Below are 14,063 nucleotides of genomic sequence, written 5' to 3' on the forward strand. Positions count from 1 at the left end.
CTGACACAGAAAGGGTAAGTGACTTGCCCAAGACCATAGAGTATGGGTCAGTGGCAGAGCTGAGAAGAAAACCCTCCATCGCCCAACTCCTGGCCCTAGACTCTATCTGCGGGAAGATGCTTCTGCTCACTTCCTAAGGGAGGCGAGACTTCAGAAATCGGGTAACAGTTTGCAAGTGAAAGTGAAAATTTTCAAGGACATTCCCTCCCAACAATCTGCACTGCTTGGAAAATTAATGAAAAGCAATAAAGGTGCAGAACGCCATCTGGAAAGAGTCAGGCCTGGTGCAGGAAAGTGCGGGCATGAGGAGTCCTGGCTAATACAGGGACAAACTGAACGTTTATGGTTAGGATATCCCATCATAGAGCTCAAATTAGAGGGGAAACCTGACCTAGCATACATCAAACCATACAGAATTCCACATTACAAAAGCAGCTAGACCAGTGTCAGGGTTCCCTCCCCACTCTGAACTCTAGGGTACAGATGTGGAGACCCGCATGGAAGACCCCCTAAGCTTATTTCTACCAGCTTAGGTTAAAAGCTTCCCCAAGGTACAAATCCTTCCTTGTCCTTGAATGAGTATTGCTGCCACCACCAAGTGAGTTAGACAAAGATTCAGGAAAAGGACCACTTGGAGTTCCTGTTTCCCCAAAATATTCCAAGCCCCTTCACCAGCCCGCGCTGCTTCCCGCAGCCCCCATTGGCCTGGAGCGGCGAACCGCAGCCAGTGGGAGCCGCAATCGGCCGAACCTGTGGACGCGGCAGGTAAACAAACTGGTCCAGCGCGCCAGGGGCTTTCCCCGCACAAGCGGCGGACTGGCTTTGAGAACCACTGCTCTAGGGGACACACACATGAATGAAATCAATGTGTCAGAGATTTCTGTTGCCCTGTTTCTCCCCCTTAATCACAGTCCCCCGTCTCTCCGCACTGCCCTGGAGTGAGGGGAACCCTCCTTGTTAGACTTTGATTTTGTTTATCCCCCTTCTCCTTCCTCTGCCACACCAGGGGGCCTGAAGTTAACAGAAAGGGGGACAGGTGGGAGGGAAGCGCTCCAAGAAAGCCTACACTGTGTGCTTGAGTTGCCTCTGAAAGGCCGAAGAGGAGAGCAGAGCTGGTCCTAAGGGAGTTTAGGCTGTCAGGCCCAAGCCGGGCTCTGATGCAAATAGTAACTGAGGCCTCTGGGCATCTAGAAAGCCGGCAGGATGAGACTGTTGAATCATTTCATTCCATTATTGTTACAAATCCACAGCCCTTCTTATGCCTGAACTATTTGCCCAAGTCCTCTCTCTCTCAGCCAGGCCTAGCAGCTTTTGTTATTTGAACCCACCAACGCAGCAGAGACCTCGTTTTATGGACAACATAGTGGATCCGTTGCCGGTCAGGCTTGGCTGGAAAAGAACCTGCCATGCCAAGAAGAGCCAGTGTAGTGTTTTGAGGGGACTGTATAGCAGGAGGCAAACACCATGGGAATCGCAAGGCCCTGTTCAGTGCTGGCACGCTAGCCAGTGAGTTCTAAGCAGAAACCCAGTCTCAGGACACAAACAACTTGCAAACACCTAACATTAGAACAGCAGAAAATTACCCTTCAGCCTCTTTCCCCTCTGAGCTCCATAATGCGGATCTAATTCTGTTTATTAAAGGGAGGGGCATGCATTCAGGCTGGAACAGGCTCCATTTAAATAACACCACCGCCATCTACTGGACAAAGTGCAGAAGTGATTTAATGGGCCGACCAGAGCAGACTCAGTCTGGTGACAATCATGGGGAGCAAGACCAACTGTATCGAATAGGTTCCGATTTTCATTTCTCCTAGAAATCAGGTGCCACACTGACTGTCCCAGGAAGGGTTAATGAGCTGATGACTTCATGATTGATTAAATCCTCATCACTTTAATCTGAATGTGGTCTTAGCAGACAAGTAGAGAGGTTCCCTCTCCTCTGCCCTCCCACTTTCTATTTTTTTAAACACTTAAAGGGCAGAATTGGATAATACAATCAATAGCAGCTGCATCACCTTCCTTGTAAGTGAACTCTACAGCGTGTTGTGAACACGTAACCCGCTGGAACACAGGAGAGCTCTGTCACTGCTCCTGCCATGTAGTTAAGGTCCGACATTCCCTCCCCAGTAGATTAGGAGCCTGTGTGCACGCCCACTTTTTACATCAGTGTTTTCCTTCAGAAAATCCCCACCTGACAGGGCTGCTATGATTTTACGTATTTATGTATTGGCTCCTTTCTTCACTGTGAAATGGCCACACACATGCACAAAAGGGGACTTTTGCTTGACAAGAGAGGAGATCAGTGAGGGTAAAATAGGGAGAGGGGCACTGAGATGTCTAACAAAATCCACTCCACACTTACAGTTCTTTCTCCAGCTGCTGCTGAATAAGCTTGGCCGATTTTGCCATTGTGATATCTAGAAAAAAAGTGGTTTAAAAAAATTACACTTGGATCATCATCATTTTCTTTCCAAGACATGGAAAAGTGGGCTCCGTGTGGGGATGAACGCTCAGTGACGAGACCCCATCGCTATATTATCATCACCTGGTATTTTAACCAGGGCCCCACGTGAATTAAGGCTGGCTGGAGTTACAGTCAACAGCAAGACCCCCTACTTTCTGTGGCAGTCCAGTGTGGCAAACTGGGAATTCTGCAGCTGCCTCAGGTAGATTACAGAATGGAAGTGTTTGTCTGAATTACATATGAAAGTGAACACCACAGCCAGGACAGATTCCCTTGTGTTATTTTGATATTAAATTACACTGACTTCACATTGCCTGAGCTTTCAGTGTGCTGCAGGCGTCTGTCTATTGGAGACATAACTTTGCAGCATAGCTAATGCTGACATTCAAATTGCTTCTCGGTTTCAGAGGCAACACTGCAAAATGCACACAGGCAGCTGACCCTGTTCTCGGGGCTACTGTATTATGCTGATTGCAGATTCAGGAAGACAACTCTGCAGGGTGCACTCTGTTCACTTTTGGAAAATTATCTTCTCTACCTCAATGGCTCACTAATAAGCTGCCTCTCCCCGGGTAACTCCTGTGCAGCTGGAATCATCGAAGCACCAGAGCCCCTACATAACCTGGAGAAGCAGGGCTGGTGGTAGCGTTCTTGCCTAGAGCTCTTTGACTCTGGAATTAGTTTCCCCCCTTACTTTGGTGGGGCCCAGACTTGGACAGGACACACCAGGTTTTTCTATGTGGTCCTGTCAAAGGGCATGCCTGCCCTTTCACGCTCCCACTGAGGCCTGCCTCAGTTTCCCCTTCACTCAAGGCTCCTTAAAACATCCACACAAGGCAGATATTCAAAACATTCCTGTCCTAGGTTCCAATTTATTAAGTCCGGCACAAAGGTCTTTCAATAAAGAACTCAAACTTACACAGCCTTTGCCCTAGTCCAAAGTTGGGCCCAGCCTCCCCTCCCTGAGGGTCTGTCTTCCTGCTCTCCCAGCACCTCTTGCCTGGAGTTTGGCCTTTTCCAGAAGCCTTCTGTTCTAACTCAGGAGCCTTCTTACTCCCTGCACTGTTTGCAGACACCTGCCAACCCATCTGCTGCTATTTCCCCCTTTATAAGGCCCAGGTGCCTTCTCTTAGCTCAACTGGGCAGCAGAGGCAGTGGACCCAGTCCCACTTAAAGAGCCAGTCGTCTTTTGACAGGTCCCCTAACCTCTTTTTGCCCACCCAACACCCATGTCAGCCAAGAAAAGAGGTTGCAGAACACCACAGACTCTGTGAGCTAACCCAGAAAGACCTGGCCTATTCAACATCCAGCCCCCAGGGGCTGTAGTTTCCCGATCAATGAACAGTACCTTGCTTGTTGCAGGCTATCACCAGTGGCAGAGCGTTTTTCAGCACGGTGCAGTCAGTCAGGACCTGGTACAGGAACTCTGCCACGTCCTTCACCTCCCGCTGGAACGCTACGCTGTCCACGACAAACACGATCGCTCTGTGCAAAAGGGAGTGAACACAACATAGCCAAGTGGCTGGCAGGCTCAGATTGCCATGCAGCCCACACCTCAAGTCCTCATCCCCAGGGGGGTTTTCCCCCAGTGGATTGTCACATGATCACTCAGCACGCTTTTATTTTGGAGTCGTTCAGAGCGCTCCTGACGAAGGAAGGGGCCAGCACAGGCCAAGCCTTCCCACGCAGTTCTGTCAATTCACTCGAGCCCTGACCAGGGCTGGGTGATCAACGGACTTTTCTGTTCACTGGCAATGCAGGAAAAGTTTTTAAAAAAATCACTTCAGCTGGAACAAAGCCTCTCAGCTGGCTCAGTTCACATTATGAGGTTCTAAACATAAAGTGAAAGAAAACTGCAAACTGGAACAAAACCAGAATAGTTTTTTTAGTTCAAATCACATGATTTCATTTAGATCCCCCACCTCCTGATTGAAACAATTGGGCGCACTGGACCCAGACTGTCACCGCACCCCGGGGCTGCTGAATCTGCAATTTTTGCCAGAAAAATTTCCATCAAAAAGTTGCGCCCAGCTCTAGTCCTGACCTGCAGCATCGTCACTGTGATGGGTTTGGTCACAGAGACCCACTTGGGTCTGTTACCTGATGTGCTGAAACTATCTCTGAGCCCATTTTCCCTGTCAGCTTGGGACTCCAGAACCCTGTCTTGTTGAGCCAGACACACTAGTCTGTTGCAACACAGACCCAGGTCTGGTCCATGCCTCCAAAGCTGCAGACTTTCACCAAAAACTGCTCAGCAAGTTACCTATCTCCAGCACCCAAAGGCATCCAAGCCCCAAATAAATCCATTTTACTCTGTATAAAGCTTATAAAGGGTAAACTCAAATTGTCAGGCCTCTATAACACTGATAGAGAGATATGCACAGCTGTTTGCTCCCTCAAGTATTAATCACTTACTCTGGGTTAATTAAAAAACAAAAGTATAAAAAGTAGGATTTAAGTGGTTTCAAGTAATAGACAGAACAAAGTAAGTTACCAAGCAAAATAAAACACACACAAGTCTAAGCCTAATACATTAAGAAACTGATTACAGATAAAATCTTACCCTTAGAGATGTTCCAATAAGCTTCTTTTACAGACTTGACTCCTTCCTAGTCTGGGCCCAATCCTTTCCCTGGTTCAGCTCTTGGCAGCCCCCTTTGTTCTATTCCACCCCCTTTTATAGCTTTGGCACAAGACGGGAATCCTTTGTCTCTCTCTGAGTTCCCATCCCTCCTTCTAAGTGGAAAAGCACCAGATTTAAGATGGATTCCAATAACAGGTGACATGGTCACATGTCCTGTGAGTCCCCAAGCCTCTATTCTTCCTGGCCTGACTCACAGGAAGGCTTACAAGTAAACAGAGCTGTTTACAACCAATTGTCCTAGTTAATGGAAGCCATCAAGATTCTAAATCACCATTAATGGCCCACATTTTGCATAATTACCGTCCCGATCCCCCCTGCAGCCCTTGTCCCAAAACTCTTTCCCTTGTGCCCCCATGTCCCCTCCAACCCACTTTCCCCACCATCTGGGTTCTTACCGCCACCAGCTACCTCCAACACCTGTAGTTTCACCACCTAGCCCTGAAAACTATGACCCTTACCCACTGCACTCAACCCCCATTACCATGCAGTACAGCCATCCTGAAGTGCAGCACTCATTGCACAGCACTCCAGACACGAAGGCTGAGTATGATAACAGGACATACGCAAATCTGTGATTGTACGTTCCCCACCCCACCCCCTTGCCCTGTTTCCCAAGCAGTTGTGTTTCTTTTCAATAAATGAATTTTTTGGCTTTGAAAAAATTCTTTATTATTACATAAAGTAAAAGATACCTTAGCCCAGGAAAGAAACAGGCACTGCAAGTGAGCTTAGCAAACACAGATTCCTACTAACATTGGAACCACTGCACTTTACTCCCGTGCAGGGCACCAGACATTACTGGTGGCTTTCAGCCTCAAATTGCTCCCTCAAGGCATCCCTAATTCTTGCAGCCCCACGCTGGGCCCCTCTAATAGCTCTGCTCTCTGGCTGTTCAAATTCAGCCTCCAGGTGTTGAGCCTCCGAGTTCCATACCTGAGTGGATCATTCAGCCTTCCCTTCACAAATGATATGGATGGTACAGCACGCGGATATAACTGCTGAAATGCTGTTACCGGCCAGGTCCAGCTTCCCATACAGAGAGCGCCAGTAGCCCTTTGAACGGCCAAAAGCACACTCCACAGTCATTCTGCACTGGCTCAGCCTGTTGTTGAACTGCTCCTTACTGCTGTCAAGGCTCCCTTTGTAGGGTTTCATGAGCAATGGCATTAAAGGGTAAGAGGAGTATCCAAGGATCACAATGGGTATTTCCACTTCCCATATGGTGATCTTCTGGTCTGGGAAAAAAGTTCCGGCTTGCAGCTTCCTGAACAGGCCAGTGTTCCAAAAGATGCGTGCATCATGCACCTTTCTGGACCAGCCTGAGTTAATATCAATGAAATGCCCATGGTGATCCACAAGCGCCTGGAGAACCATCAAGAAATACCCCTTCCGATTAATGTACTCGGAGGCTAGGTGGGCTGGTGCCAGAATTGGAATATGCGTCCCATCTATCACCCCTCTGCAGTTAGGAAAACCCATTTGTGCAAAGCCATCCACAATGTCATGCACGTTACCCGGAGTCACGGTTCTTCTGAGCAGGATGAGATTAATGGCCCTGCAAACTTCCATCAACACGATTCCAACGATCGACTTCCCCACTCCAAACTGCTTAGCGACCTATTGATAGCTGTCTGGAGTTCCCAGCTTTCAGATTGCAATAGCCACCCACTTCTCCACACAGTCAGGGCAGCTCTCAAGCTTGTGTCTTTGCGCCGCAGGTGGGGGCGAGCTCCTCACATAGTCCCATGGAAGTGGCTTTTCTCATCCGAAAGTTCTGCAGCCACTGCTCGTCATCCCAGACTTGCATGATGATGTGATCCCACCACTCGGTACTTGTGTCCTGAGCCCAAAAGCGGCATTCCACGGTGGTGAGCATGTCCATGAATGCCACAAGCAAACTCATGTCATATGCATTACTCGAGTCAATATCATCGTCAGAACCCTCACTGTCACTTTGGATCATAAGGAATAACTCGACTGCCAAATGTGACGTGCTGGCAAGACTCGTCAGCATACTCCTCAGCAGTTCGGACTCCATTCCCGCAGACTGAAAGGGAAGACAGAACACGCAGTACAAAAAAAATGTTGAAAGACGGCGCCAAATATGGATGGAAGCACAGGGATTGCTGGGATGCGAGCACGGGGCATTGGGACAGGACCCAGAATACCCCACCCCCTTCCCACAAGCCACAGCGCCAGAATGGGAAGAGGTGCTCTGTGGGATAGCTGCCCATAATGCACCGCTCCCAATGCCGCTGCAAGTGCTGCAAATGTGGCCATGCCAGTACACTTGTTCCTGTCAGTGTGGACAGACTGCAGCACTTCCCCTACTGCACGCTCCAAAGGCGGGTTTAACTCAAAACGCTCTACATCTGCAAGTGTGGCCATGCCCTTAGTCTCTCTCCGAGTTCCCATCCCTCATTCTAAATGGAAAAGCACCAGATTTAAGATGGATTCCAGTACCAGGTGACATGGTTACATGCCCTGTGGGTCCCCAAGCCTTCATTCTTCCAGACCTGACTCACAGGAACATAGGAAGGCTTATAAGTAAACAGAGCCATTTACAACCAATTGTCCTTGTTAATGGGAGCCATCAAGATTCCAAACCACCATTAATGGCCCACACTTTGCATAGTTACAATAGGACTTCAGAGTAATACTTCATATTTCTAGCTTCAGATACCAGAATGATACATTCATACAAATAGGATGAACACACTCAGTAGATTATAAGCTTTGTAATGATACCTTACAAGAGACCTTTTGCAAAAGGCATATTCCAGTTACATTATATTTATACTCATAAGCATATTTCCATAAACATATGGAGTGCAATGTCACAGTCACTTCCATGGGGGCCCACACAGGATGCACCCAAATCCGGACTGAGGCGTCCTTCTTGAGCTGTGCTGGATGCTCTCCTGGAAAAGTCCTCAAGCCAGAGATGGAGAGAGGCACCAAGGTAAATTCACCTCCCTTACTCTCCAGAATAGTCCCCTGTAATACTTTCCGACCATTCGATCTAGCCCACTTCGCAGCAGAAGCTGCCTACTGTGCTAGCAGGTACGAGAATAAGATTATCAAATGTGTTTTCACTCCTGACCATGCCACAGTTGAACCCAGGACCAGGTGAAAGGCTGCTGCATCAACTGACCACCCCATCTTCCCCCTCAGGCTGGAGCCAGGCCCATACAGCTGGGCAGACATGAGCGCATTCCTGTTACCACCCGCAGAAAGTTGCTGCAAACAGAGAGCATGACAGGGCCTCTCTGACTGGGCCTCTCTGCACCACAAGGGCAATGATGGGGTTCAGGAGAGCCTGTGGATCCACTGGACTTCACCCCGCTCTACCTGCGGCCAATGTCAGATGGGGAGAGGGGAATTAAAATGGGGAAACCCAGCCCAACTCGGGGCTCTGCTTCTTCCTGGACGAGGGATGCCTGACTCCAGCCAAAAGCATAAGGCAGCTTGCTGCCTGGACGAGCCATGCGGTGGGTGGGACTGACAAGGGGACTAGCCCCCCCCGAGACAAGCCCAGAGCAGAAAAGCAGGATGCTCCCAACACACCCATTCTGAAGTCTTATGTTTTCCTTTTTGTTCTGAACACTGACACCCCCGAAAGGGGATAGAACTTGAACATGTCATAGCCTGAGGGCTAAGGCACCATGACCCCATAGCTGCGAGGACCTGAAGTATGGCAAGCTTTGCCCAGAGAGTCCACAAGGGGGCACCATCCAGACAACCTAGTTACAGAGAGCAACCATCTAATTTGCATTTCAGTACATGCAAGTTAGCTCTTCGCCTTGCTGAGCTGTGGGGCTCTGTGGCTAAAGGTTATCCTGAGTGCTGACATCACCACGTCCCCTTCACTGAATAAGAAGGGTCAAATGAGAAAACAACTTCCTTTTTGGACTTGTGACCTTCCTGAGTCATTAAGGTCTTGAGTTCTTGGTATCTTTCTCCATCAGAATCTACAAGGGTGGTTTCAGAAGATAAAACTGCAACAAGTGGTCTATGGGTTTCCCAGTCTCACAGTCCCAGCAAAAGCTTGTATTTCTCTAAATAAGCATTATCCCACTCTTGACCACAAACTCAGACTTGGATAACTAAAACACATCCCACCCAGCAAGAAGCCATTAGCCGTTAACTCAGTATCTTGTCTTTGAGAGCAGGTTTCCCAGAGGATTGATAGAAAAAAAATGCTCCCTTACTAGGACAGTCTCTGTACTATGCACAATGGGAAACACGAGCCCCTCATAGAAGAGGAGGTAGGAGGCCTGGACACTTTAATAAAAATTTTAACCAAAGTTACAAACAAGCAACTATGCCATTCACGTCAGCCACAGAACTAGTAATATACATTCATTAAGGGCTTCTCCTAGCTACTGCTGGGGATCAGGGCTCGAGAAGAAGTGGGCCTGCAGGCTGGCTGTGGAGCACCAGAAAGAATGAGATTTCTTTCTTGGTAGCACTGTTTAGGATTACAATTACCCCCACCACCACGTCTCATGTCTGAGCAAGCTTGCATTTAACACCAGGGAGCCAAGAGGGTAAGAATACATTTTGACAGGCTGAGGTGACAGACTAGTAGAATTCCTTATCTGAATGGCTGCAACAGACAGTACTGTTAGAATATAGATATTCAGGCCTGCCTGCAAAGGCCTATACTTTAAGAACTTAGGTGTACGTTTATCCCTTAGCTAGTTACAGGGATATAAAAACAAAGGATCAAAATCACAGTCCTCCTATGTAAGGGCCTTCTCTCACTAGGCTAGTCTGAGGCCTTGCTCTCAGGCTAAGGCCTTTGGCTAAGCAGCAGGGGCAACCTTAAAAGCTGGGAAGCATACAGTCACATCCCAAACCTTTCACATTGAATAAGGTGGTATCGGGCTATTAGGAAGACGATCCTGTCCTGACAGTGCCCATCACCACCAGATGAAGAAACAGTAAAGAAAACTGTTTGATAGCATCCTGTCTCGCAATAAATCATATATCAATGGCTGTGGCTGTGAAACAATCATTTCCGTAGGGTTTTCTCTTTATGGCCCCCTCTTTTCTATTGTTAATCTGTCTGGTTCTCTAATTGTTTCTGTCTGCTGTATAATTAATTTTGCTAGGTGTAAGTTAATTAGGGTAGTGGGATATATTTGGTAAGAGAATTATGTTACAATATGTTAGGATTGGTTAGTTAAATTTCAGTAAAATGATTGGTTAAGGTATAGCTGAGAATATTACTATATAAACTGGGGTCAAACAGGAAGTGGAGGGGAAATTGGAATCATGTTTGCTAAGGTGGGGGAATGGGAACAGGGACACAGGAAAGGCTCTGCAGCGTCCGAGCTGGGAAGGAGGACATAGAATATCAGGGTTGGAAGGGACCTCAGGAGGTCATCTAGTCCAGCCCCCTGCTCAAAAGCAGGACCAATCCCCAATTAAATCATCCCAGCCAGGGCTTTGTCAAGCCTGACCTTAAAAACTTCTAAGGAAGGAGATTCCACCACCTCCTTAGGCAACGCATTCCAGTGTTTCACCACCCTCCTAGTGAAAAAGTTTTTCCTAATATCCAACCTAAACCTCCCCCACTGCAACTTGAGACCATTACTCCTTGTCCTGTCCTCTTCTACCACTGAGAATAGTCTAGAACCATCCTCTCTGGAACCACCTCTCAGGTAGTTGAAAGCAGCTATCAAATCCCCCTTCATTCTTCTCTTCTGCAGACTAAACAATCCCAGTTCCCTCAGCCTCTCCTCATAAGTCATGTGTTCCAGACCCCTAATCATTTTTGTTGCCCTTTGCTGGACTCTCTCCAATTTATCCACATCCTTCTTGTAGTGTGGGGCCCAAAACTGGACACAGTACTCCAGATGAGGCCTCACCAATGTCGAATAGAGGGGAACGATCACGTCCCTCGATCTGCTCGCTATGCCCCTACTTATACATCCCAAAACGCCATTGGCCTTCTTGGCAACAAGGGCACACTGCTGACTCGTATCCAGCTTCTCGTCCACTGTCACCCCTAGGTCCTTTTCCGCAGAGCTGCTGCCTAGCCATTCGGTGCCTAGGCTGTAGCTGTGTATTGGGTTCTTCCGTCCTAAGTGCAGGACCCTGCACTTATCCTTATTGAACCTCATCAGATTTCTTTTGGCCCAATCCTCCAATTTGTCTAGGTCCCTCTGTATCCTATCCCTGCCCTCCAGCGTATCTACCACTCCTCCCAGTTTAGTATCATCCACAAATTTGCTGAGAGTGCAATCCACACCATCCTCCAGATCATTTATGAAGATATTGAACAAAACCGGCCCCAGGACCGACCCCTGGGGCACTCCACTTGACACCGGCTGCCAACTAGACATGGAGCCATTGATCACTATCCGTTGAGCCCGACAATCTAGCCAACTTTCTACCCACCTTATAGTGCATTCATCCAGCCCACGCTTCTTTAACCTGCTGACAAGAATACTGTGGGAGACAGTGTCAAAAGCTTTGCTAAAGTCAAGAAACAATACATCCACTGCTTTCCCTTCATCCACAGAACCAGTAATCTCATCATAGAAGGCGATTAGTCAGGCATGACCTTCTCTTGGTGAATCCATGCTGACTGTTCCTGATCACTTTCCTCTCATGTAAGTGCTTCAGGATTGATTCTTTGAGGACCTGCTCCATGATTTTTCCGGGGAATGAAGTGAGGCTGACTGGCCTGTAGTTCCCAGGATCCTCCTTCTTCCCTTTTTTAAAGATTGGCACTACATTAGCCTTTTTCCAGTCATCCGGGACTTCCCCCGTTCGCCATGAGTTTTCAAAGATAATGGCCAATGGCTCTGCAATCACAGCCGCCAATTCCTTTAGCACTCTCGGATGCAACTCGTCCGGCTCCATGGACTTGTGTACGACCAGCTTTTCTAAATAGTCCCTAACCACCTCTTTCTCCAGAGGGCTGGCCATCTATTCCCCATGTTATGATGCCCAGCGCAGCAGTCTGGGAGCTGACCTTGTTAGTGAAGACAGAGGCAAAAAAAGCATTGAGTACATTAGCTTTTTCCACATCCTCTGTCACTAGGTTGCCTCCCTCATTCATTAAGGGGCCCACACTTTCCTTGGCTTTCTTCTTGTTGCCAACATACCTGAAGAAACTCTTCTTGTTACTCTTAACATCTCTCGCTAGCTGCAGCTCCAGGTGCGATTTGGCCCTCCTGATTTCATTCCTACATGCCCGAGCAATATTTTTATACTCTTCCCTGGTCATATGTCCAGCCTTCCACTTCTTGTAAGCTTCTTTTTTATGTTTAAGATCCGCTATGTTTAAGATTTACATGGGGTAAATGCTCTGTGGCATCAGTGCTGGGAATGGAACACTGGGGAACAGACTATCAGAGACACACCCGACTGGTGTGAAGGGCTTTGGAATATGCTTGCTTGGAAACTAACCCCACTAAACATTGTATTGTCTGCATTTCAGACTTCTGGTCTTTTGCTGCTTGCCATCTGTCATGGAGCGTGGGGGAGTTGGGGCCCGGCACCCCCCACTTCCTGCGATTCACTGTGACTCTCAGCCAGCCAGTAAAACAGAAGGTTTATTAGATGACAGGAGCACAGTCCAAAACAGAGCTTGTAGGTACAGAAAACAGGACCCCTCCGTCAGGTCCATCTTGGGAGGGTAGGGAGCCCAGACCCCAGTGCTGGGCCTCCCTCCATTTCCACAGCCAGCTCCAAACTGAGACTCCCTCCAGCCCCTTCTCTGGCCTTGGTCTCTTTCCCAGGGCCAGGAGGCCACCTGATCTCTTTGTTCTCCAACACCTTTAGTTGGCACCTTGCAGGGGAGGGGCCCAGGCCATCAGTTGCCAGGAGACAGGGTGTTGGCCATTCTCTGTGCAGACCGCATCACCCCTGCCCTCTAGGGCTCTGCAACAATCACACACCCTTATCCCACCACCTAGATCCTTAAGAAATGCATAGGGGAAACTGAGGTACCTACACAGTATTCAGAGAAAACATTAAGAACAGTCCCACTTCGTCACACCGTCTGCATGACAAGAACCAGGGAAGTGGGAGGGTGAAGGGAAAGCCCTCTAAGAAATACCATCAAGGGCAGAGGGTTTAATGCATCAGCAATTGGTTCTTGTGTTCCGAACACATCCCAAGTCAAAGCCACTTTTTGGCCTGACCTCTGGAGGCCCTTTGTTTACAACAGCAAACCACTTCCTACATCTGATGATCTGCAACTTTCCAGTTCTGGTTAATTTCTGAGCAGATCATGATTGAGGGGCACTGGCAGAAGCTCAGGTCTGGAACACCTGGGGCAGATTAGCAACGTGAATGCAGCATAGGCAAGCTCTCTTCCCCTGTGCATAGCCAACCTCCTGCTAACACTATGGTATGGATGGCTCAGCAACTCCCACCAGTTATCAGCTGATATCAACCCCACCAAAGAGAACCCGACAACCCTCCCAGTGACTGACATTAATTCTGAAATGTAAAAGAGTAAGTCATTTCCCAACGCACCCTTAGTCTGAACCCAGGCCACTACCTGAGGCTGTGGAGCAGGACACAGGGAGAAGTACAGGATTTAACTAGCATGGAAAAGATTTTAAAAAAGGAGAGAAGTCCCAAGGAGCACGGATTGTACTAACTTGGGGTGCTGAAGATCCACTCTTAAAGCTCAATTGTGCCCCCTCCCCTAAAAAGAAAAAAGAAAAAAAAAAAACACATCTTGATGGGTTCACTTTCCTGGTGCTATTTCAGAAAGCTGGTATCAAAAATCCAGCAAAAAACTGCCTTCAGCTCTCTCTATGCTGCCCTCTGGGGCAAGTCCCCTGAACTATGATTTGCTCCATTACATAGAAGCTTGGACTATATTGAATAAAATGTTGGGAATGCAATTCTGCTAAATGCTACCTGCATGCTCTGCCTGTACAATGGGGGCCAGGCAGCTATGCTATCCTGGCTGCCACATTGTAA

At 48.2% G+C, this 14,063-nt stretch overlaps 1 protein-coding gene across 1 annotated transcript in view; it reads right to left on the minus strand.

The window, feature by feature from the left end:
- The window catches only part of LOC140916805 (ovotransferrin-like), a 74,642-nt gene that overhangs the window by 18,784 nt on the left and 41,795 nt on the right, over positions 1–14,063 (minus strand). The window contains exons 23-24 of the mRNA XM_073358691.1: positions 3,813–3,949; positions 2,363–2,417 (exon numbers count right to left, since the gene is read on the minus strand). Of these exons, the coding sequence (XP_073214792.1) occupies positions 2,363–2,417; positions 3,813–3,949 (192 nt within the window). The remainder of the gene's footprint in view (positions 1–2,362; positions 2,418–3,812; positions 3,950–14,063) is intronic.

Source organism: Lepidochelys kempii, chromosome 9 (genome assembly GCF_965140265.1).
Source record: "Lepidochelys kempii isolate rLepKem1 chromosome 9, rLepKem1.hap2, whole genome shotgun sequence".
NCBI lineage: Eukaryota > Metazoa > Chordata > Testudines > Cheloniidae > Lepidochelys > Lepidochelys kempii.